The sequence below is a fragment of the Sus scrofa genome, chromosome 6 (genome assembly GCF_054392235.1).
Source record: "Sus scrofa isolate SSC_HxYL_T2T_F1_AM1 chromosome 6, Sscrofa_HxYL_maternal_Yorkshire_Landrace_v2.0, whole genome shotgun sequence".
Taxonomy (NCBI): Eukaryota; Metazoa; Chordata; class Mammalia; order Artiodactyla; family Suidae; genus Sus; species Sus scrofa.
The window spans coordinates 38,262,820-38,285,716 of NC_139388.1; the positions used below are offsets into that span (position 1 = coordinate 38,262,820).

Below are 22,897 nucleotides of genomic sequence, written 5' to 3' on the forward strand. Positions count from 1 at the left end.
AGAAAGAAAGAAAGAAAGAAAGAAAGGGAGGAAGGAAGAAAAGGCAAACCTGAACTAGAGGGGACATGGCCCCTGACTGAAATAAAGAAACAAAGAGCTCAGATATTAAACCAGTGTCTCACAGGCAAGTGGTTTGAGGAAAGAACACAAAGAAGGGAGAGAGAGCGAGAGGGAGGGAGAGAGAAGGAAATAAACAAGAAAACAAGGAGAGGTGTGCTCACAGGGCAAGAATTGCACCAAAATCAGGGATCTGGAGGGGAGGCTGGGGGGACATTTGAGAAGGCAGAACGCTTTTCTGGGGCATCTGTTTTAAGGCTGTCAATCCCGCTACTGCCCATGTTTCTTTGGAAGGTACTTTTCACTTGGTTTCTTCATTCACAGTCTTCTTTCCCACACACTGGGGGCTGGAACCCAGCCAAGAACCCAAAGCCGGAGTGAAGGGCAACGATCGATGTCCCAAAGCCTGAACAAATGCTACCTGATTATTGTGACTACTGTTTATAATCCCAAACCAAAAAAAATTGTTTCCCAGAACACACCAAGCAAATTGATTTAAAGCCAAATTGAGTGTATATAGTTGATATTCTCTAAAATGATGATTTAGAGAAATCTAGAACAAAAACAAATGCCCTGAAAGAAAGGCTTTTATTTCTTTAGACTCAGAATCCCTCGCCAGTAAGAGGTCAGCCCTCAGGCAGCTAGGGTGCTCTGCCAGCCAAGGCCTAGTTTCCAGAGCCAAGACAATGCTCTAGGACTTGGGGGAACTGAGTTCTCTTTAGGGATGTATTTAGGACCAGATGTGATGAAAGAGCGTCCTCCATCATCCTCTTAATGAACTAGCTAGGATTAGTGGAAGTCTGGGGCCCTGTCCATGGGGTCCATTCACCAGCGGGAAGGATCACTCTAGATTTGTGGATGGAAGTTGTGTTATTAATTTCTTAGATGGGTGGTTAGGGAGAGGCTGCTAATTACATATGGGACAGATGAGAGGATGGAATCTAAGAGATGCGATCATGACCTCCCCAGGGTACCCACAGAGCGAGGAAATCTGTCTTCATTGAGGCTATATGATATTAGCCACCTGCCAGGCAGGGCTCAGTGGGGAAGGCCCTAGTGAAGTGGGGTGTGTGTGGTTCTTTGGAAATGGCAGTGGAACAAAGGCACTCAAATCAGTCCTGAGTGTGTGTGTGTGTGCAGGGCACGGAGGCCAGACCCTGGGGACAGGAGAACCAGTAACAAGCCTGGGCCAGGCACATTATTCCAGGGAGCTTCTACCTTCAGCCCTGGGCTGTGTGTAATGTGGAAAAGGATGCTTTATCTCTGAAGGGTCAGATGAAAGAAGGGGATGATTTAGGAAAATCTGCATAGGGTTTTGAGCAAATGTTCTAGGCCAAATGAAGGTGTGCTATGGATGGAGATTTCCAAATGCATACAATTAGAGGCCCTTTTTGGACCTTATCCTCTGGATTGACAGAGACCAGAGGATACATCTCCCACCATTTTGGTGAAAATCCAATAGCAAAATAGACGAAGATGTTTATATCCTTAATCTGCCAACCCATGATTTCTGAGCCATGAAATGAGAAAATTGTTCCTTTGAGAATCCCAACTGTGCTACTGTTTCTCATCTCAGCAAGTTTAATCCCTACGGATTTAATGGTTCAAAGCCAAGGCAACATCCCATCCTAAACTCTATGCCTCTTTTTTGTTCTTCAGGCATTTAGTGTGATTGCCATGTTTAATGTAATGAAGTTTTCAATTGCAATCTTACCTTTCTCCGTCAAAGCAGCAGCTGAAGCCAATGTCTCTCTAAGGAGAATGAAGGTATAACTAACACTGGGTGAGCAGGGAAGAGAGATCTTGTTTGGGGGCAGGAAAATTACTAAATAAGGCAGGGCTGTTTCAACCTGTTAGAGAGCTGGGTCATTGGTTTGGTGGGTGTTGGGAGAAGACCCTCTATCAGTGCTAGATATATACATATATATGCAAAAATCTGGATTTAGGCTGAGTAATCTAGGTGGCATGCCCTTTCAGTACAAATGAGATGGAGTCTCCACCCAGGGAAACAATGTTTCTGATCCTCTACTCTTTCTCAATCTTAAATTGTTCCAGGAGTGGAGTTTAGTTTGCACCGAGCCATCTCTCTTTTGCTTACCTAGTTTGTCCTATAATGGATTTGGTGACAGAAGTGATGAAGACAGTGATGGGGGGACTGTATTTATACACTCATTTAGTCCCTTTATTCATTAATCAAATAATTACTGTGTGAGCCCAAGACAGGATTAACTGAAAGAGGACCATACCAAGACACACTGTAATTAAAAAGGCAAAAATTAAAGAGAAAGAGAAACTATTAAAAGCAGCAAGGGGAAAGCAACAAGTTACCTACAAGGGAACTGCCATAAGGCTATCAGATGACTTTTCAGCAGAAACTCTGTAGGCCAAAAGGGAGAGACACATATATTTAAAATGATGAAAGGGGAAAAATTTACAACCAAGAATACTCTACACAGCAAGGTTCTCATTCGGATTTGATGGAGAGATCAAAAATGTTACAGACAAGCAAAAGCTAAAAGAGTTCAGAACCATCAAACCAGCTTTAAAAGAAATGTTAAAAGGGCTTCTCTAAGCTAGAAATAAAACACCACAACTAGAAACATGAAAATTACAGAAGGAAAAAGCTCACTGGTAAGGGCAAAAATACAGTAAAGGCAGTAAATCTAATATGTATGAAGTTAATAGGAAAGTTACAAGATAAAAGTAGTAAAATCATCTATATCCACAGTAAAAAGTTAAGTGATAATGGAACAAATAGATGTAAAATATGATTTCAAAAACAGTACTCGTAAGGGAAGGAGAGTAAATGCAGGGTTGTTAAAATGCATTTGAAATTAAGAGATCAGCAACTTAATCATCTATACATATATAGATTGCTATATATAAACCTCATGATAACCACAAATCAAACATCTATAATAGGTACACACACAGAAGAGAAAAGAATCCAAACATAATACTAAAGATAGTTTTCAGATAACAAAGGAAGAGAGCAAATGAAGAACAAAAAAGAACTACAAAGAAACCCTCCCAAACAATTACAAAATTGCAATAAGTACATAACTATCCATAATTACTTTAAATGTAAATGGACTAACTACTCCAACCAAAAGACACAGAGTGGCCAAATAGGTATGAGAACAAAACCCATAGACATGCTACTTGCAAGAGACTCACTTCAGATCAAAGACACACAGAGGCTGAAAATTAGGGGATGAAAAAAGGCATTTCATGCAGATGCAGATCAAAAGAAACTGGGGTAGCAGTACTTATGTTAGAAAAAATAGTCTTTAAAACAAAGACTGTTATAAGAGACAAGGAAGGGAGTTCCCCTCATGGATCAGCGGTTAGCGAACTGGACTATGATCTGTGAGGATGCGGGTTCAATCCCTAGCCTCACTCAGTGGCTTAAGAATCTGGCATTGCCTTGCCATGAGCTGTAGTGTAGTTTGCAGGTGAGGCTCAGATCCCAAGTTGCTGTGGCTGTGGAATAGGCCAGCAGCTGGCTGTCACTCTGATTATACCCCTAGCCTGGGAGCCTCCATATGCCGCAGGTGCGGCCCTAAGAAGCAAAAAAAAAAAAAAAAAAAGGCATGGGTTCTTTTTGGAGTTCTCATCATGGGTCAGCAGTTAATGAAACTGATTTCATCCATGAGGACACAGGTTCAATCCCTGGCCTTGCTCAGTGGGTTAAGGATCTGGTATTGCCATGTGCTAAGGTATAGGTTGTAGATGCAGCTCAGATCCTACGTTTCCATGGCTATGGCATAGGCCAGCAGCTATAGCTCTGATTTGACCCTTAGGAATTTGACCTGGGAACCTCCATATGCCTCAAGTGTGTCCCTAAAAAGCAAAAACAACAACAATAACAAAAACCATTAACAGATATAAAGGAAGAAATTGGCAATAGCACAGCAAAGGAAACCACTGACAGAATGAAAAGACAACCTATCAAGTGGGAGAAAATATTTGCAAATGATATGATCACTAAGGGGTTAATATCCAACATTTATAAACATCTCATACAACTCCACATCAGAAAGCCAAACACTCCAATTAAAAAATGGGCATAACTGAATAGACATTTTTCCAAAGAGGAAATGCACATGGTCAAGAGTACTTGAACAGATGATCGACATCCCTAATCATCAGTGAAAAGAAAATCAAAACCAGAATGAGATATTACCTCACACCTGCCAGAATGGCTATTATCAAAAAGAACACAAATAACAAAGGTGGGAAAAGAGAACTCTTGTACACTTTTGGTGGGCAGGTAAATTTATGCAGTCGTTATGGAAAACAACAGAGTAAAGCTTCCTCCGAAAACTAAAAATAGAACAACCATATGACCCAGTAATTCCATCCTGGGGTATATATTTCAAAGAAAGTGAAATACTAATTTGAAAAGATACATGTACCCCAATGTTCATAGTAGCGTTATTTACAAAAGCCAAGATATGGACACAATCTAAGTGTCCATCAACAGATGGATGGAGAAAGATGTGATACATAAGTACAATGGAATACTACTCGGCCACCAAAAGAATGAAAATGAAAATTTGCTGTTTGCAGCAACATGGATGGACTTGGAGGGCCTATGCTAAGTGAAATAAGTGAAGCAGAGAAAGACAAATACCACATGATATCATTTATATACGGAATCTAAAAAAAAACACCCCCCCCAAATAAAACAAAAAAGAGGCAGACTCACGGATATAGAGAACAAACTAGTGGGTACCACTGGGGAGAGGGAGAAAGGGAGGGAGAATATTGGGGTAGAGCATTAAGAAGTACAAAATGGACTACAAGGATATTGTGTACAGCACAGGGAATATAGCCAATGTTTTATAATAATTTTATTTTTTATTCTTTATTTTTTTGTCTATTTAGGGCCACACCCATGGCACATGGAGATTCCCAGGCTGGAGGTCCAACCGGAGCTATAGCTGCCAGCCCACGCCACAGCCACAGCAACGCCAGATCCAAGCTGCATCCACGACCCCACACCACAGCTCAGGGCAACGCTGGATCCTTAACCCACTGAGCGAGGCCAGGGATCAAACCCGAAACCCCATGGTTCCTAGTCAGATTCGTTTCTGCTGCACCACGACGGGAACTCCTATAATAACTTTAAATGGAGTATAATCAATGAAAATTTTGAATCCCTATGTTGTACACATGAGACTAATATAATATATATACTATTGTAAATCAACTAATCAACGATACCTCAGTTAAAAAAGATTTACTGTGTGCTTTCTATGTTCAAGGCACTATGGCAAATGCAGATGTTAGAGTCGGTATTCTTTAGAGCCTGCAGTCTAATAGGGGATCAGGTACGCCGGGGACAGCTACACACAGTAAGGAGCTAAGTGAGGTGCAGGAAGGCCAGATAAAGTGGTTTTGAAGTTGAGGCAGGAAAGGAAAATAAGGAGGGCTTTGCAGTTGAGAAGAGCACGTTTAGACAACTGTGAACTGATTGGATGATCTTTTTTTTTTTTTTTCACTCAAACCTGAAATGTGGATGTCATTTTAAACATCCTACGTGCTTGTATCCTTTTTTCTCCACATCCAACCAATCCAGATTTTTCCTGATCACTGTATTCCTTCAATTTTAAGAGGCACCGATTGTAAGACTGGGTTAGAAGGGGCACTGTTGAGTTATTACTTTGTGAACAAAACACAGAAGTCAACCTCCTCACATTAATTGCATGATGATATCAGATAGACTAAAGGGACAGTGACAGCATTTTCAACGTCTCCACCTCCATGTCGTCCCTGCTGTCATCACCTTTATTCAAGGTCTCATACCCTTTCATCTGAACTATTACAGTAACTTAAGAACCAATCCTCATTTTCCAGTGCTGTCCTTTTCGAATCCATATTGCCCTGTTACCTGAGCTGTTACAATATTGGTCTGATCACTAATATGAACCTGCTTGAAATCCTCGCCCTTCCTCCTCCAGGGCTGAGCCTGAGCCCTCCATCCGCCAGTCCTCAGTTATGTCTCCACCTTCTTTCCTGTCTTCTTCCTAACCCTGAGCTCTGGGCCTCAATAATCCTGAATTTCTTGTTCATACCCCTCACCCCCCCCCCCAAACCATGCTACTGCCTGTTTCGTCACCTTGGCTCATGCTGTGCCCTCTGTAGAAGGCTCCCCTCCTCTCCCCCTTCCCTCATCGTTGCCTATACAGCACAGTACAGACTCAGCTCGGGCATTAATTCCTTGGGCTTCCAGGAGGGGGAGCCAAATGTCCCACCTCTGGCAGTTACAGGGCTTTGTCCCCAACATATTGCACTGAAACAACGGGTACATGTTCCCATCTCCCTTTGGACTGTAGTCTCTTCAAGGACAAGAAGCCATGCCGTATTCATATTTCCATATCCACTGTTTACCCCAGAATCTGGCATTTGGCAGGTGCTTTGTTGAAGTGGGCTGAGTGGGGACCTAGGAAGGAGACACAGCAGAGCTGAGCATGTGACCTTGGTTTCACAAGCATTAGTGCCAAGCAGTGAAGCCTACCTTCCAAAGATTAGCTAAAGCTGGCCATCTTGGGTAAAATGAGGGTACGATGTGGCTGGGATCAGCATTCTCCCATGTGGGTGACCCAGATGGGCCTTGTGCTTAAAGAGGTAACCCTCCTAGATGGGATGAGCTAACAGACTATTTTTGCTGCAGCTTCTCCTGGGGAAATATCTTCTATCCTGGGTGTCCTGGATAGAATTGCCAAGGTTATGCTTTGGGATCACTAAGAGCTATATTAGGATAACTCTTGCAAATGGATGATGTCTGCCCAGTTAATTTTGTTTCTTTAATCTTAGAAAATTCTCATAGCTAAAAGCCCCCCATCTTACGTCACCCAACCAGAAGACCCAGATACTGTCTTGCTTTTAGCAAATGCCACCTTGACTTGGGAGCAAGAAGCCAGCAGGAAAAGTGACCTAAAGAAAGTTCAGAACCCAAAAAAGCATTTTCTCAAGAAACAGAGGCCGGAGGCATACAGTATGAATCCAGCAGCCCAGGGAGTCACTGGCCCCGAGGAGCAATGTGGCAGCCCCAAGTCGGTTCTGCACAATATAAGCTTTGTGGTGAGAAAGGTGGGTATGTGTGCCAAAGGTGTGGCCTCCACCCTTCTCCTTGTGTCGCATGGCCATGGCCTTCTCGAGGCTGAATAGAATTCAGTTTGTGCAGGACGTGGTGGTGGGATGCCTCTAACCAGACTGATTTCTCCCTCAGTTTTAAAGCTATGTATGTCCACGGTGGAGGAGTGTCTTCAAGCTGGGAGAACACCATTGTCTTAGTGGTTGTATTAGAGCTGACCTTCAAACTCTGGAGGAGTTGAAAGCCAGCTGCGTGTTGAGTAGTTATCTGGTTTCAGCTGGCTAGACTCAAATGGACTAGTTTTCCTAAATCTTTTCAGATTTGTTCTTTTTTATAAATTACTTAGTGAATTTTATTACATTTATAGATGTACAACAATCATCACAACCAAATTTTACAGCATTTCCATCCCAAACCCTCCGTGTATCCCCCCAACCCCACAACCTGTCTCATTTGGAAACCATAAGCTTTTCAAAGTCTGTGAGTCAATATCTGTTCTGCAAAGTTCATTGTGTCTTTTTTTTAGATTCCACATGTAAGTGATAGCTTTTGATGTTGGTGTCTCACTGTCTGAGTGACTTCACTTAGCATGATAATTTCTAGGTCCATCCATGTTGCTGTAAATGCCAGGTTACTTCTTTCCTTTTAATGGTTGAGTAATATTCCATTGTGTATATGTACCACATCATCTTTATCCACTCATCTGTCGATGGACATTTAGGTTGTTTCCATGTCTTGGCTATTGCATATAGTGCTGCAGTGAATATTAGAGTACATGTTTCTTTTTGTGTCATGCTTTCTCTGGATAGATGCCCAGAAGTGGAATTGCTGGATCAAATGGTATTCAGATTCGTTCTTAATCTCACATTGGAATCCAATGATAGACAATAATAGCTGACAGTTATGAACACTTTCCATTTACCAGGCACATAATGAACTCATTTAAAAATTCCATTAACCCTATGAGGTAGGTCTATAGCCATCCCACTTTATGATTGGGGAACCTGGGGTACAAGGAGGTTAAATAACTCACCAAAGTCACGCAGCTCGTGGGTGGTAGAAGAGGGCTTCACACCCAGGGCGCCCAGCCCCAGAGTCAGTGCCCTTAATACCATATGGCACTGCCCTCGTGAAAAGCAGCATGAGAGCAACAAGCAGCCCAGCAAGGCAGCCAGGCAGAGTCAGGTGGCTGCTCCCCTCCCCACAGGATTGGGGGATGGGGTCTTTAGAGAAGCTCTGTTGTGGGGGAATGTTTGACCTTCTCTTGTGCATAGTTTTCTTGCCCTGGGACTTCGGCCACAGTGTTCCCCGGGTGGCAGTGTTGATTTTGTTGCAGAGGCTTAGCATTAATCTGATGCCTAATATTTTAATCTCCTATCTTGCTGACTCACCCTTTCCCCATGTGAGCACTATAGCAGGAGAGGCTCTTATGTATTATGTGATGCTAAGCTCAATAGCTGCTGTAGAGCGGTACCTCTTAGAGCTAACAAGGCTGTCTGCACAAATTCATTGGAAATGATATTCGGTCGGCTGAGCGCAGTTGAGCTCTGCTCTCTGCTAAATCCTGCTGCATGCAGCCCACTTGCTCTCGCATCACCTCTGATGTGCAGCACCTGGATTACTTCAATCCAGCCTGCTCCAGAGAGGTCCCCGTGAACTGCTCTCGTGTTGTAAAGAAGCTGCCTTTTAGTTCTGCAGTCACTTTCCTTCTTTCAGGACATTGGTAACTCCTGACTTGTCATCAAAGACATGGTCGCTGTTGTGTGAAATAAGGGGAAGACATGGCGGGCAGCGCAGTGTTGCAGGGATCAAGGCTATGCCTCCGAGTCTGGTAGACCTGGGTTCCAGCCCCAGCCACTCATCAACTGCATGACCTTGAATACATTGCCTGACATCTTGAAGGCTGTCTCTTTACCTGCTCCATGGGTATTTATTTTTTCTTCTTATGGCTTCAGCTGTGGCATATGGACGTTCCCAGGTGAGGGGGTCAAATAGGAGCCGCAGCTGCTGGGCTACAACACAGCCACAGCCACAGCCACATCCACACTGGATCTGAGCTGTATATGCAATCTACACCACAGCTTGTGGAAACATCGGATCCTAAACCCCCTGGGGGAGGCCAGGGATCGAACCTGCATCCTCACAGACACTATGTCAGGTCCTTAACCCACTGAGCCACACTGGGAACTCTGTGCTCCATGTATATTTTAATAATAGTACCCGCTTCTCAAGGTTGGTATGAGGACAGAAAGAGACATCATCGCATAAATACTAAGCCCATCTTAAGTTCCCAGGAGGTGAGCTATGTTCTTGCCTTTTTCCTCTAACAGTCATGTCCAGCTTAAGGGCTGCCCTTTAATGTCCTAAATTCAGGGCATCCATGTGTTTCCATAGTTAGTCCCCAGAGCCTCCTTGAAGTCAGGGCACATATCTGTCTTGTTCACAGTGGTGGCCTTGCACTGAGCCCAGAACCAGGCACGGAGTAGGTTCCCAATAATATTTTCTGAATGAACGAAGGAGTGATCAGAGCCTCAGGGGTGCCAGCCTCATGGATTTCCTGCTGAAGACAAGGATGGATCTAGAAGGCACACACCTGGTCACAGGTAATAGGCAGGACTCAACGGAGTGCCAAGTGCCTCGGAAGCCTCGATCCATCCCTGTGTCTCTTTGTCCCAAAGTCTTCATAATGTTCCTGTTCCTGGTAGTCCTTTTAGTGGGATTAAAACAGATCAGTTTTACTTCCTGCAGCTCCACTGACACTAAGGCAGAGAATAGGACTGCCTCAGTCACTGCTTTATTCCCAGTGCTTAGCATGGTGCCTGGTGTTCAGTAAACATGGCTCCCATGGAGCCAAGGGAGGCGGGATGACAGGCAGCAAACCTCATATGCTGGGGCTGGCAGGCGGGTGCTGGGCCTTTCTGGTCTAGTTCAGGTGGCCCCACGCTGGCATTTGTGTCCTAAGGGATCACTGGGAGCAGGTCTTAGTGAGAATGATCTAGACATTCCAACTAGCATCTAGATGTTCCAGCATTGCAATAACTGCTTGAACACCCCACCTCAGAGTCTCCCCGGGGACTCTTGATCCACCAGCAGCGACTCCCCCCAGAGTTCTACAAGTCCCAGTCCCTTGCATTCTCTGGGGCTTCCTCAAACACCACCTGTCGCAGGTACTGTCAGTGGCCCATCTGTGTGTCCTGGCCATCCTCCAAATTGCCAGACTGCATCTGCGGGACTGAGGGTCCTCCCCCACCACCCTCAACAGCTGAGGCAGCAGCTCTCAAACACCCATGGTTGCATATTTATCCCAACTCCTTCAGCCATTGGGGTGATAAAGCCATACTGGACTCCTTGAGTTTCTAAGCAGGATTGAACTCCATTTGTCTCCTGTGGGAGCTGACCTTTCAGTCCACCCTCAAGGGAAGGAAGTCTGCCTTCCCTCCCCTGTACCATCCCCCTCTTCCCAGCTAGTGTTTCCTCCCAGACAAGCTGCCCTCACTCAGTTCCCTGCTTTGGGGCCTCTTTCTGGGAGAACTCAAGCTAAAGGCATCCACCTGTCCATTGAGGCACCCAGCCGCCATCTCTGTCCTGCTTTATTTGTTTCCATGGCACGTATTTGACATACTCCATATTTTACTGATCTTTATTGTTTCCCCAACTACAATTTAAGCTCCATGAGGGCAGGCACTGACCTTTGTTGCATTCTCTGCTGCACTGTGCTATGACTGGGGTTCAGAACCGGGCCCGGCACACAGCAGGTTCTAACAACGATCGGTTGGTTGAATTGACAAATCGCAGCTGTAGAATAATCCATGAACCCAACAGGTCAGAACAGCATAACTGCTCAGTAATTTCAGACTGAATTGTAAGGGTGAAAGGATGCTTTAAAACGACGTTGAAAAAGCCCTCGACCCTCTGCACTTCAAAACTATATCACTGTCCCTCTGGGCTGTGCAGTCTTGAACTTCCATCACATTTGCTTTTCCTGGAGTCTGGGCACAAGGCAACCCTCACCCTCACGTTTGGGGCCTGTGGGTCCCAGACCAGCACAAGGCTGCTTTGCATCAGCTCTTGTTCATGATTTCCAGAAGCCCTCCAGGCACTCTGCTGTTCTGTGCAGGCAAAGGCACCTAATTAAGACTTGGGCTCCCGCGTCCTCCCAGGCTGTGGCCAGGACTGGGTTGTGAGGCTGCAGCTGCCACGTTATGGAGCCAGCAGTGACCCAGTGCCTGGCTGGGCCACCACAGTTTGGGAGGGTGACTGTGTCTTTTTTCTGCTCCTCGCAGGGGAAGGTCTTGGGAATCTGCGGGAACGTTGGAAGTGGGAAGAGCTCCCTCATCGCAGCTCTCCTGGGACAGGTATGCTGTGTGCTGAGCACTGCGGAGATGGACCCAAATGGAAAAGGGGGTGGCTCCCTTCCTGCTGTGTTTGGGGTCCTGGGCACCGGGTCATAGGTTTTTTTTGTTGTTGTTGTTTTCTCGATTTTATGGGGTATAGTTGATTCACCATGTTGTATTAGCTTCACAATTATAGCAAAGTGAATCAGTTATACATGTACATATATCCATTCTTTTTTCCCAAATAGCTTATTACAAAACACTGATAGACCTCCCTGTACTCTCCAGTAGGTCCTTGTTAGTTACCAGTTTTGTTTTTTTTTTTTTGCTTTTATTTTATTTTATTTTAATTTTTTTTTTGCTTTTATTTTATTTTTTTTTAATTTTTTATTTTTTTTTATTTTCCCACTGTACAGCAAGGGGGTCAGGTTATCCTTAGATGTATACATTGCAGTTACAGTTTTTTCCCCCACCCTTTCTTCTGTTGCGACATGAGTATCTAGACATAGTTCTCAATGCTATTCAGCAGGATCTCCTTGTAAATCTATTCTAGGTTGTGTCTGATAAGCCCAAGCTCCCGATCCCTCCCACTCCCTCCCCCTCCCATCAGGCAACCACAAGTCTCTTCTCCAAGTCCATTATTTTCTTTTCTGAGGAGATGTTCATTTGTGCTGGATATTAGATTCCAGTTATAAGTGATATCATATGGTATTTGTCTTTGTCTTTCTGGCTCATTTCACTCAGGATGAGATTCTCTAGTTCCATCCATGTTGCTGCAAATGGCATGATGTCATCCTTTTTTATGGCTGAGTAGTATTCCATTGTGTATATATACCACATCTTCCGAATCCAATCATCTGTCGATGGACATTTGGATTGTTTCCATGTCCTGGCTATTGTGAATAGTGCTGCAATGAACATGCGGGTGCATGTGTCCCTTTTAAGTAGAGCTTTGTCCGGATAGATGCCCAAGAGTGGGATTGCAGGGTCATATGGAAGGTCTATGTATAGATTTCTAAGGTATCTCCAAACTGTTCTCCATAGTGGCTGTACCAGTTTACATTCCCACCAACAGTGCAGGAGGGTTCCCTTTTCTCCACAGCCCCTCTAGCACTTGTTATTTGTCGATTTATTAATGATGGCCATTCTGACTGGTGTGAGGTGGTATCTCATGGTAGTTTTGATTTGCATTTCTCTTATAATCAGCGATCTACAGATTCAATGCAATCCCTATCAAATTACCCATGACATTTTTCACAGAACTAGAACAAACAATCCAAACATTTATATGGAACCACAAAAGACCCAGAATCGCCAAAGCAATCCTGAGAAACAAAAACCAAGCAGGAGGCATCACTCTCCCAGACTTCAAGAAATACTGCAAAGCCACAGTCATCAAAACAGTGTGGTACTGGTATCAAAACAGACAGACAAACCAATGAATAGAGAATCCGGAAATAAACCCTGACACCTATGGTCAATTAATCTTTCACAAGAGAGGCAAGAACATAAAATGGGAAAAGGAAAGTCTATTCAGCAAGCATTGCTGGGAAACCTGGACAGCAACATGCAAAGCAATGAAACTAGAACACACCCTCACACCATGCACAAAAATAAACTCCAAATGGCTGAAAGACTTCAATATACGACAGGACACCATCAAACTCCTAGAAGAAAACATAGGCAAAACACTCTCTGACATCCACATCATGAATATTTTCTTAGGTCAGTCTCCCAAAGCAATAGAAATTAGAGCAAAAATAAACCCATGGGACCTCATCAAACTGAAAAGCTTTTGCACAGCAAAGGAAACCAAAAAGAAAACAAAAAGACAACTTACAGAATGGGAGAAAATAGTTTCAAATGATGCAATGGACAAGGGCTTAATCTCTAGAATATATAAGCAACTTATACAACTCAACAGCAAAAAAGCCAATCAATCAATGGAAAAATGGGCAAAAGACCTGAATAGACATTTCTCCAAAGAAGATATACAGATGGCCAACAAACACATGAAAAAATGCTCAACATCGCTGATTATAAGAGAAATGCAAATCAAAGTTACCAGCTTTATACATAGTTGTGTGTCTATGAAAATCCCACCTTCTTAGTTTGTATCTTTCCCCCATGGTATCCCCTTTGGTAATCTTAACTTTGATTTCAAAATCTGTGAGTTTGTCTCTGTTTGATAAATAAGTTCTTTTGTATCATTTTTGTTAGATTCCACATGCAAGGGATATGTGATATTTGTCTTTCTCTCTGACTTGACTTGATAGGATAATCTCTAGGTCCATCTATGTTGCTGCAAATGGCATTATTTCATTCTTTTTGTGGCTGAGTAATATTTCATTGTATACATGTATACATTCCAGAAGCCCTCCAGGCAGGCACTCTGCTGTTCTGTGTAGGCAAAGGCACCTAATTAAGACTTAGGCTCCCGCGTCCTCCCAGGCTGTGGCCAGGACTGGGTTGTACCACATCTTCTTTATCCACTCCTCTTTTTATGGGCATCTAGGTTGCTTCCGTGTTTTGTCTATTGTAGGTAGTGGTTCAATGAACATTGGGGTGCATGTATCTTTTTAAATTATGATTTCCTCTGGATATATACGCAGAAGTAGGATTCCTGGATCATATGGCAGTTGTATGTTTAGTTTCTAAAGGAGCCTCTATATTGTGCTCTATCATAGTGGCTGTGCCAATTTACATTCCCGCAAACAGTATAGGAGAGTTCCCTTTTCTCATACTCTCTCTAACATTTATTGTTTGTAGACTTTTTGATAATGACCATTTTGACTGGTGTGAGGTGATACCTCATGGTAGCTTTGACTTGCCTTTCTCTAATAATTAGTGATGCTGAGCATCTTTTCATGTGCTTTTTGGCCATCTGTCTGTGTCTTTGGAGAAATGTCTGTTCAGATCTTCTGACCATTTTTAAATTGGGTAGTTTGCTTTTCTGATGCTTATCTATTTTGTATAACATATATTTTGGAGATTAAAACATTGGTCAGTTTCTTCATTTATAGTTTTTCTCCCATTCTTTGGGTTGTCTTTTCCTTTTTAAAAAAAATGGTTTCCTGGAGTTTCCGTTGTGGCTCAGTGGTTAACAAATCCGACTAGGAACCATGAGGTTGCGGGTTTGATCCCTGGCCTTGCTCAGTGGGTTAAGGATCCAGCGTTGCCGTGAGCTGTGGTGTAGGTTGCAGATGCGTCTCGGATCCTGCGTTGCTGTGGCTGTGGCATAGGCCGGTGGCTACAGCTCCGATTAGACCCCTAGCCTGGGAACCTCCATATGCTGCAGAAGTGGCTCTAGAAATGGCAAAAAGACAAAAAGACAAAAAAAAAAAAAAAAGGTTTCCTCTGTGGTCCAGAGGCTTTTAAGTTTAGTTCGGTTCCATTTGTTTATTTTTGTTTTTATTTTCATTCTTCCCCCCTCCCTCTCATTCTTTCTTTCTTTCTTCCTTTTTTTCAGCCGCATCTGTGGCATATGGAAGTTCCTGGGCTTGAGGTCAGATAGGAGCTGCAGCTGCAGGCCTACGGTATAGCCACAGCAACACCAGATCCAAGCCACATCTGTGACCTATGCCACAGCTTGCGGCAACCTCGGATCCTTAACCCACTGAGCCAGGCCAGTGATCAAACCCCGTCCTCACAGAGACGTTGGGTTCTTAATCTATTGAGCCATGTCAGAAGCGCCAGTTTTAATGGTTTTAATTTTCATTACTCCAGGAAATGGATCAAAAAATGTACTGCTGTGATTTATGTCAGAGAGTGTTCTGCCTATGTTCTCCTCTAGGAGTTTTATAGTATCTAGCCTTCATTAGCAGTGATTCTCAGTCGGCCAACACACTCAGCAGCTCCGTGTACACTCAGGTTTGCTGCCTGAGGACATGAGCTAAACAGTGATCACTTCCTTGCCTGGAGCTCCATCTTGGTCAAAGGAAGAGACAGGTCATTAAATCCATGGTTTCCCCAGGACTTGCTTGGGCTGTGCTGATGAGAAAGGCCAGCCAGGTGCCTTGGCAGGAAGAACCCAGGAGCCTGCAACTCACAGTGACTTTAGGTCTGTCTCATTCCCCAGTGTCTGCCCTGTGATGCAGGAGGAGCTGGATGGAGGCATGAACAGAGCATACCACGTGGTAGGAAGAGAGACCTCAAGCTTCTTGTTGGCTTCCTCCAGCCACTGGACCCCAGGGAAATGGCTGGGCCATTTATTGTACCTGCAAGTACATGAATTGTTCACAGTTGCCAAGCCTTCTCATCCCAAAAGAATGAGAAATACTCTGGGTGAAAAAATGTTAAATCCTCTTTCTCCCCACTCTGTGTTCCTACAGAGAAGTTTGGACATCTGGGGTTGCCCTTGCCTTTAGTAGGGAGAGGGGTCTGCTAGGCTCAGGAGAGCCTAACCAGACCAGGGGACTTCTTGTGGCCTCAGTCGACTCACTTGTAGAAAGAGTGACAGTATTTTCCCTGCCTGAAGGTGGAGGTGAGGCTGAATCAGGTGAGCCTCTGTGGTCATTTGTGCTCTGGGATTCTGCGTGTGTATCTCTGTGACAACCCTGGAGTCAGCAAGCGTATTACAGGTGACCCAGCCCAATTCGCTATCTGATAGAATGAATCCTCTCCCCTGCATCCTGTAAGAGATGAGCCAGCCTCTGCTCAGATGCCTCCGGTGATGGGGAGCTTATTTTCTCAGCCCTGTTGCCTCTTTGGAGAGGCCTGACATCGATGTATATGGGAGAGTAATGAGCCTCCTTTTAACTTCTGCCCTTTGGTCTGCTCCTTTGGAACACCCCTGAGAAAAGAGAATTTGTCTCCCACGTGACAGTGGTGGGATCAGGCCCCTCACTTTGTCACTGAGGAGGCAGGGTGGCAGGGTGGTGAAGGAAGAAGGGTCTGGACTGCCTGGGTTCACCGGCTGTCTCAGCCTCCAGCTCACTGTTTAGCCTGGGACAAGTAACTTAACCTCTCTGAGCTCTGGTGTGCTCATCCGTAAAATGGGGATGGGGATGCTTGTGATGAGGATTCAATGAGATTACATATGTAATAGAGGTTATAGGGCAAGTCCCAGCACCGGCCACAGTCATCAGCATTGTACATGCACCTAGCACAGTACTTGGTATATGCCCTATACATTCAGCTGTTATTATTATTAATAATGGTGTTATTCCTTCTTCTCCAAGTCTCCCGTTCTCTATCTCTTGGACCATTCCTGAGGAGAAATGCAGTCACGTCGCTTGGCTGTCTTGGCTATCCTCCTCCCCTGTCCCCCGACACACTGCCACTGACCAACATGCCCCAGTCCTGGGCACCACAGCTGGCCTCACACATCCCCCTCACAAAAGCGACAAACATAGTATCACTACTAGCTTCCCCCTCTATCCACGGAGGCTCACCATGAGGGGCCTTTTTCGTTGTTGTTGTCATGTATTTTGGCTGCGCTCTCAGAGTATGGAAGTGGCCAGGCCAGGGATCGAATCTGAGCTGCAGCTACAACCTATCCATCAACACTAGATCCTTAACCCATTGCTCTGGGCCAGGGATCAAACTGGCAACACCACAGAGACAAGCTTGATCATTACCCACTGTTCCACAGTGGCAACACCCCATGAGTGGCCATTTAAAATGAACTTGTGTACTCACAGTCACAGACTGGAGCCCATGCATGTCTCTTCCTCCCTCCCTCCCTCCTTCCTTTCTGTCTTTCTTTCTGTCTTTTTAGGGCCACACCAGTGGCATATGGAAGTTCCCAAACTAGGGGTCAAGTCGGAGCTATAGCTGCTGGCCTATACCACAATGCCAGATCCTTTAACCCACTGGGTGAGGCTAGGGATCAAGCCCACGTCCTCATGGATACTGGCCGGGTTCATTACCACTGAGCCACAATGGGAACTCCCCCATGCATGTTTCTTAATGTATTTCCTCAATGTTTTAAAAGTTTAGAGGTTCCACATGAAACTAGACATTCTACTCTTCTTGAAAAATCAGAAACTCTGGCCATACCAGGCTCCTAGCCTTGCTTAGCACCAACTGTGCAACAGAGTCGAGGCTGCTTCCTTAGGATGGGACACGCCAGGGCCATTATTCCCAGCAGCGCAGGATATGCCCTCTCCCTGGGGGCCTGATTGAGGAGGGCTGGGTCCAGCCAGTGCACCTGCAGGAAGAGGGTGCCTCTGTGATGGGTCTGCTCAGAGGCCCTCTTGTCCCGGCTGCCTCAAGGTGCATGTCTGGCGGCAGCCCTGCAGGCTGCGCTCTCCAGTGCACAAGGCTCACTACTGCCCCTTCTGAACATTCCCACCTGGCTTCTTGCAGATGTTTGACTTCGAGACCCTTGGTCTGCACAGGTGGGCTTTGTAGTGTATGGCAAGGTGTCTTATCACTCTCATGCACCTTCAGAATTAGTGCTCACGGAATAAGTAGGTGGCAAGGGGCCTCCGAGGAGAAGTCGGCAGCGTCTGGCTCCTGAAGGTTCTCTGGTGTTGTTGCTCCAGATGCAGTTACAACAAGGGATTGTGGCCGTCAACGGGACCCTGGCCTATGTTTCCCAGCAAGCATGGATCTTTCACGGAAATGTGAGAGAGAACATATTATTTGGAGAAAAGTATGATCACCAAAGGTAATATTAACTTTGAAAGCGTGAACTGCTTTAGCGCGTGGTATACTCGGCTACAGATGCTGGTGTCGTTGGCAGTGACGGCTAAATGAGTTTCTTTAATGAGTTTGGATTAAACATTCATCAGATCCAGATGGGTGCTGGTTTTTCTCTTCCTGATCCAAGAGTTCAGGAGAGGTGCCTTCTGCAGACCCGTGATCGCACTCTTAGAAATGGATGGAACCGGCACTCAGTCCCGGTGCAGAGGAATGTATGTTCTGAGGTTCTTTGCAACAGTGCATATGGTGTCTGACTAGAGAAAGCGGAATCTAGCAGGTTTTTTTTTTTTTTTTTTTCGGCTGTGCCTGCAGTATGTGGAAGTTCCCAGGCCAGGCGTTGAACCCATGCCATAGCAGCGACCCGAGTTGCTGCAGTGATGATGCTGGACCCTTAACCCGATGTGCCACAAGAAAACTCTAAATCTGGCAATTTTGCTTTCAGCCAAGGAACCAGAACCTTGCTGGAAATTGTGAGCAGCAGGTATGCAATCAATCAGCCCTGAAATTATGAATTGACACCAGAGCTATTGGGATATAGCACAGTTGATGTCCTCAAAATGATCCAAGGAAATAAAAACAAAGTTCAAGTCATAATTTTGGACTACACTTTGGGCCATTAGAGTTAAGCTCTGGAAATGGTTTCCTAAGGTTCTTTGCTGAGTGTGCTGTGCTGCCATGTCCATGTGCTCCCTAGAGTCCCCACAGCCACCTATTTAGGGAGATCTTGGCATCATGTCCCCATCTTACAGATGAAGAGGTTGAGGCCCAGAGGGGAGAATGGATCTGCCAAAGGTCAAAGCTATTAAATGCAAGAGTCAGTCTTGAACTCCAGGCCAGCCTGATTTCCTCCATTGGAGCCATCCAACACTGGAGCCTCCCAACATTGGGGTCACCCAGGAGCCATCCAATATTGAGGTCACCCTGCCAGAGTCAGTCTTGAACTCCAGGCAAGCCTGATTTCCTCCACTGGAGCCATCCAACACTCGGAGCCTCCCAACATTGGGGTCACCCAGGAGCCATCCAATATTTGGGTCACCCTGGAGCCTCCTCAAGTGCCACAATGCTGAAGTAAAGACAGGGGGAGTTGGTTTTACAAATCTGGCTGTCAGCTCTTCAACTGTGGTCTGGAGTTTCACATCTTATTGTCTGAACCCACGAACTCTGTCCTTACTGGCCGGCATTGGGCAGCATGTGGTTTCCCAGCAAGGGATATGTTACTTCCCCTCCTTGTTCCCGGCCATGCCATCCTGTGGTCCGGAGGCTCAGCCCGGGAGTCCTTGGCATCAGTGGAATTGCTCTGCTCAGCACCTCCTGGCTTGCCTGTGCCTCCCCCCAGCTCCACCTAGAATGGCTTCTCTTTCCAGAGAAGAGAGAGGGAGTTTTGTCTTTATCAGTATGTCAGAGAGTAAATATTTACCAAATAGCTGCTCTACATAGGACTGTGCAGGACCATGGGGGATACCGGAGTGGCTCAGATGCACCCTTGAGGTGCTCAAGTCAGGAAGGGCTTGTTAAGAGATGCACAGAAATGACAATGGGCCAAGGAGGAACCTGCCAAGGGCAGAGACTGTGCCAGGCTGTTCAGAGGCAGCAGCGATCACAAGAGGGAAGAGAGGGTGGTGCTTGACTTGGGCCTTGAAGCATGGATGGAGCACCCTTTGTATGTGGCATCTCTAGCAGAGGTTTTGCTCCTAGAGTGGACACTGAGGCTCAAAGGGCCACAGGAAGAAGGAGGGGAGGAAGTTTAAGGTAGAGGTGGAGGTGGCCAGGGCTGAAGATGTGCTGAGCAGCTGAACCTTATGGTCGAAGCTTGGCAAAGGTAATAGCATCAATTATAAGTACCCCAGATGGAGAACTTGCACACACCAGACGCTGTGCTCATGGCTTTACAGATGTGTTCCCTCTTCCTTCTCACAACCCAGTGAGAGTTATTAACCTAACTGTATAAAGTGGAGAGTGAAGATCAGAGAGGTATAGTTACTTGTCTAAGGTCACCCAGTTGGATTTAAACCCAGGTTGCTCTGATTCCAAAGCTGCTGGCTTAACCATGCATACCAGCCCAGAAGTCGATACATGGGCTTTGCTGCTAGGGCCTGGGGTGCCACCTGCAGGGTAGTTACCTGTGACCGGTCAGCTGGCTCTCTTCCTGGTGCCCTTTCTTAGGAAGGTGTGTCTTGCAAAGCCTGAGCTGTGAGGCTGGCCAATCACCATGCAGGGAGAAGAGAGGAGCCCAATGATGGTGGTGGTGACTGGATCAATTACTCCAGCTGTCAATCAGCCATCAACCCCATGGAGGCAGGCAGCCCTTCAAGTGGAACAGAAACCTGGGGCTCTGCAGCTCATTGGATGGGGCACAAGGCTGAATAGCTGCCAGGCACCCCAGGAATTCAGAGCAGGAGCTGTTCTCGAGGCAGCTGTGCAGCGTACCGCAGTGCCCCAGAGAAGATTGTTTGTAGTGGGGGCTGTCTGAGTGGGATAGAAGTGTGGAAAAACTAGGGAGGAGAATGTGCAAGCCTTTCCTGATCATCTCCCATTTTCTACCCACTCACCTACTGACTTTCCTGGATCCCTGGTGTCTGAAGTCCTCAAAGAGTAGGACTGGGGTTATGTCCAGTGGGTCAGGGGCCCCCTGGCTCTGCTGTCCTATGTAGGATGAGGTGCTGGCCCCAGCAGTGTGAGTGCTGAGAGCTGGTCGAAGCTTTGTCTACCAGACTCCCCACTGGTCCCCAGAACTGGACAGAGGGTGATGCTGAGGGACAAAACCGAGAGGCTGGGAGATCCAGGGAGCTGGGGTCCTGTCCTGTTTGACCTCTCCACCCCCTCGGCAGCCTTCTCTGTGCCTCTGCGACCTCAGCTGTGAATCCTGTCCCCCCAGCCTAGTGGGTGGGGCTGGTGGACAGAGGAGCACCCTGGAGCATATTTCAGAGCCCCTATTCACAGCCACCACTGCCCTCTGCTGCTTCTGCCACCCACACACTTCTTCTCATCCATTCATGGTCACATGTCCTTTGGGATGCCTCTTCCAGCGACCTCCAGATCTTCTGGCTCTGACTCCCATGAGTTTTCCCTGCAGGGGTTTCACATGCACTTATTTCATCTTTCTTGAATGGATGGACATCTGTGAGGGGCGGGTCCTCCTGAGTCACCTCTGCATCAGGTGGGAAGGGTGGAGGTCAAGGGGAAGCTGCCCTTGGACATCAAAGACAAAGCCACTAGCCACCTTCTCACCTGCCCTTGACACCACCATGCGCTTTGAGCATCCTGGGGCACCCCCCCCCAAGTTGTGGGGTCCATCTCACTGTGCTGACTTCTAGCCTTGTACCCCCAGGTACCAGCACACTGTTCGTGTCTGTGCCCTCCAGGAGGACCTGAGCAGCCTCCCTTATGGAGACCTGACTGAGGTGAGTGGAGCCTGGAGCTCAGCCCACAGCCGCGCACAGTACCCCAACCACCAGGTCCAAAGGGCTGATGCTCAGCAGGGGCCAGCTCCATCCTCATCCTGGCTCCCTGGAGGACCACATCCCCAGGAAGTGTGTCAGGTTGCCTTCTCCACCTGGGTCCTTTCTGGAATGATGTCACAGTGGATGTGGTACCAATCCTGCTTGAGTTGGGTTCAGCAATGGTCACTCTTGGGGTCACCCCCAATCTGCCTGTCATCTCAGGAAAGGTTTCTGGTGAGAGCTGCTTCCTCCACTCTGTCCTCCAAAGATGGAGATGGGAGGTACCGCATTGAGCCTGGAGGCTTAAGGGCCCCTTCTTGCCTCGCTGGCTCTGCCCACCCAGGAGCGTCAGGATCATCTCCAAACATCGCCCCCTGGTGTCCCTTTAAAGGGCTGGCTGGGGCCCAGGCTGAACCTGCCAGCCCAGATGACCCAGGGGAGTCACAAGGCCACCTTCTGTCTCCTGGTGCATCTTTTGCATAGTCTGCCCAGGAAGCCAGAGAGCGAAAGCATCCTGAAGAAAGCCCAGTACAGAGCACTTTGCTACTGTCCACTGGTGCCTCAATATGACAGCCACCGCATTGGCACATGGCCACTACAGCCACTGCAGCCCTGGCTACCCTGCTAGGGATGACTTCCACCCACCCCTATCTGCCTACCTCGCTGTGCACTCACCTTCCAGGCTCTAGACTTCTGCTCCTGCCACTTACAACTTTCAGAGTTCCAACCCCAAATCCACACCCTTGAGGAAGGCTTTCCAGAGTCCCACCGTCTGAAGTAATTTGCCCCAAAGTTTATGCTTCTCAGTTGGCATGTGTTAAACTCTTCTTTGTGCCACTATGATGCATATAACTAACCACACACTCCAATAAGATGTGAGCTCCCAGTAGACCGGGGACCTTCTTGCCTGGCTTGGTGTGTCCTCCCCCAGTGCCCAGCCTAACACCTGGCTGAACTCCTAGAGGCTCACTTTGGGGTCAGTTGGATAAAATCACCTGATGCAGGCAACCTTGGTTTCTCATCCTTTTAATAGATGCTTACTGAGCATGGCCAGGTGTGGTCCAGACCTTAGGGATGTAATGATGAACGAGGCAGTCATGTCTCTCATCTTTCTGGAGCTTAGAGTTGCTTAGCGGGGTGGGGTGTGGATCCACAAACAGAAAGCCCTCTTGTCCCTCTGCTCCCAGCCACTTCTCCCTCCCGGTTGCTTGTCAACTTGCCCAGAGCCTTCTGCTCATCAACAGTGCCCTTTGGTGTTAGTGGTCAGTCCTATGGGATTGCCCTGGGATGGGGTTGTGGGGAGCCAGGTACCCCTT

The 22,897-nt window shown here is 46.6% G+C and overlaps 1 protein-coding gene across 24 annotated transcripts in view; it reads left to right on the top strand.

Moving 5' to 3' along the window:
- The window catches only part of ABCC12 (ATP binding cassette subfamily C member 12), a 92,047-nt gene that overhangs the window by 37,341 nt on the left and 31,809 nt on the right, over positions 1-22,897 (top strand). For 15 of the 24 annotated variants that reach the window (XR_014805063.1, XR_014805059.1, XR_014805062.1 and 12 more), the window contains 5 exons: positions 1,717-1,824; positions 6,880-7,155; positions 11,443-11,514; positions 17,982-18,106; positions 21,470-21,542. Coding sequence is in view for 17 of the 24 variants with exons in the window: in XM_084958793.1 (XP_084814919.1) it covers positions 1,717-1,824; positions 6,880-7,155; positions 11,443-11,514; positions 17,982-18,106; positions 21,470-21,542 (654 nt within the window). In the remaining 7 variants the exon portion in view is untranslated. The remainder of the gene's footprint in view (positions 1-1,716; positions 1,825-6,879; positions 7,156-11,442; positions 11,515-17,981; positions 18,107-21,469; positions 21,543-22,897) is intronic. The other 9 variants (XR_014805065.1, XR_014805064.1, XM_084958798.1 and 6 more) reach the window with 1 other exon arrangement.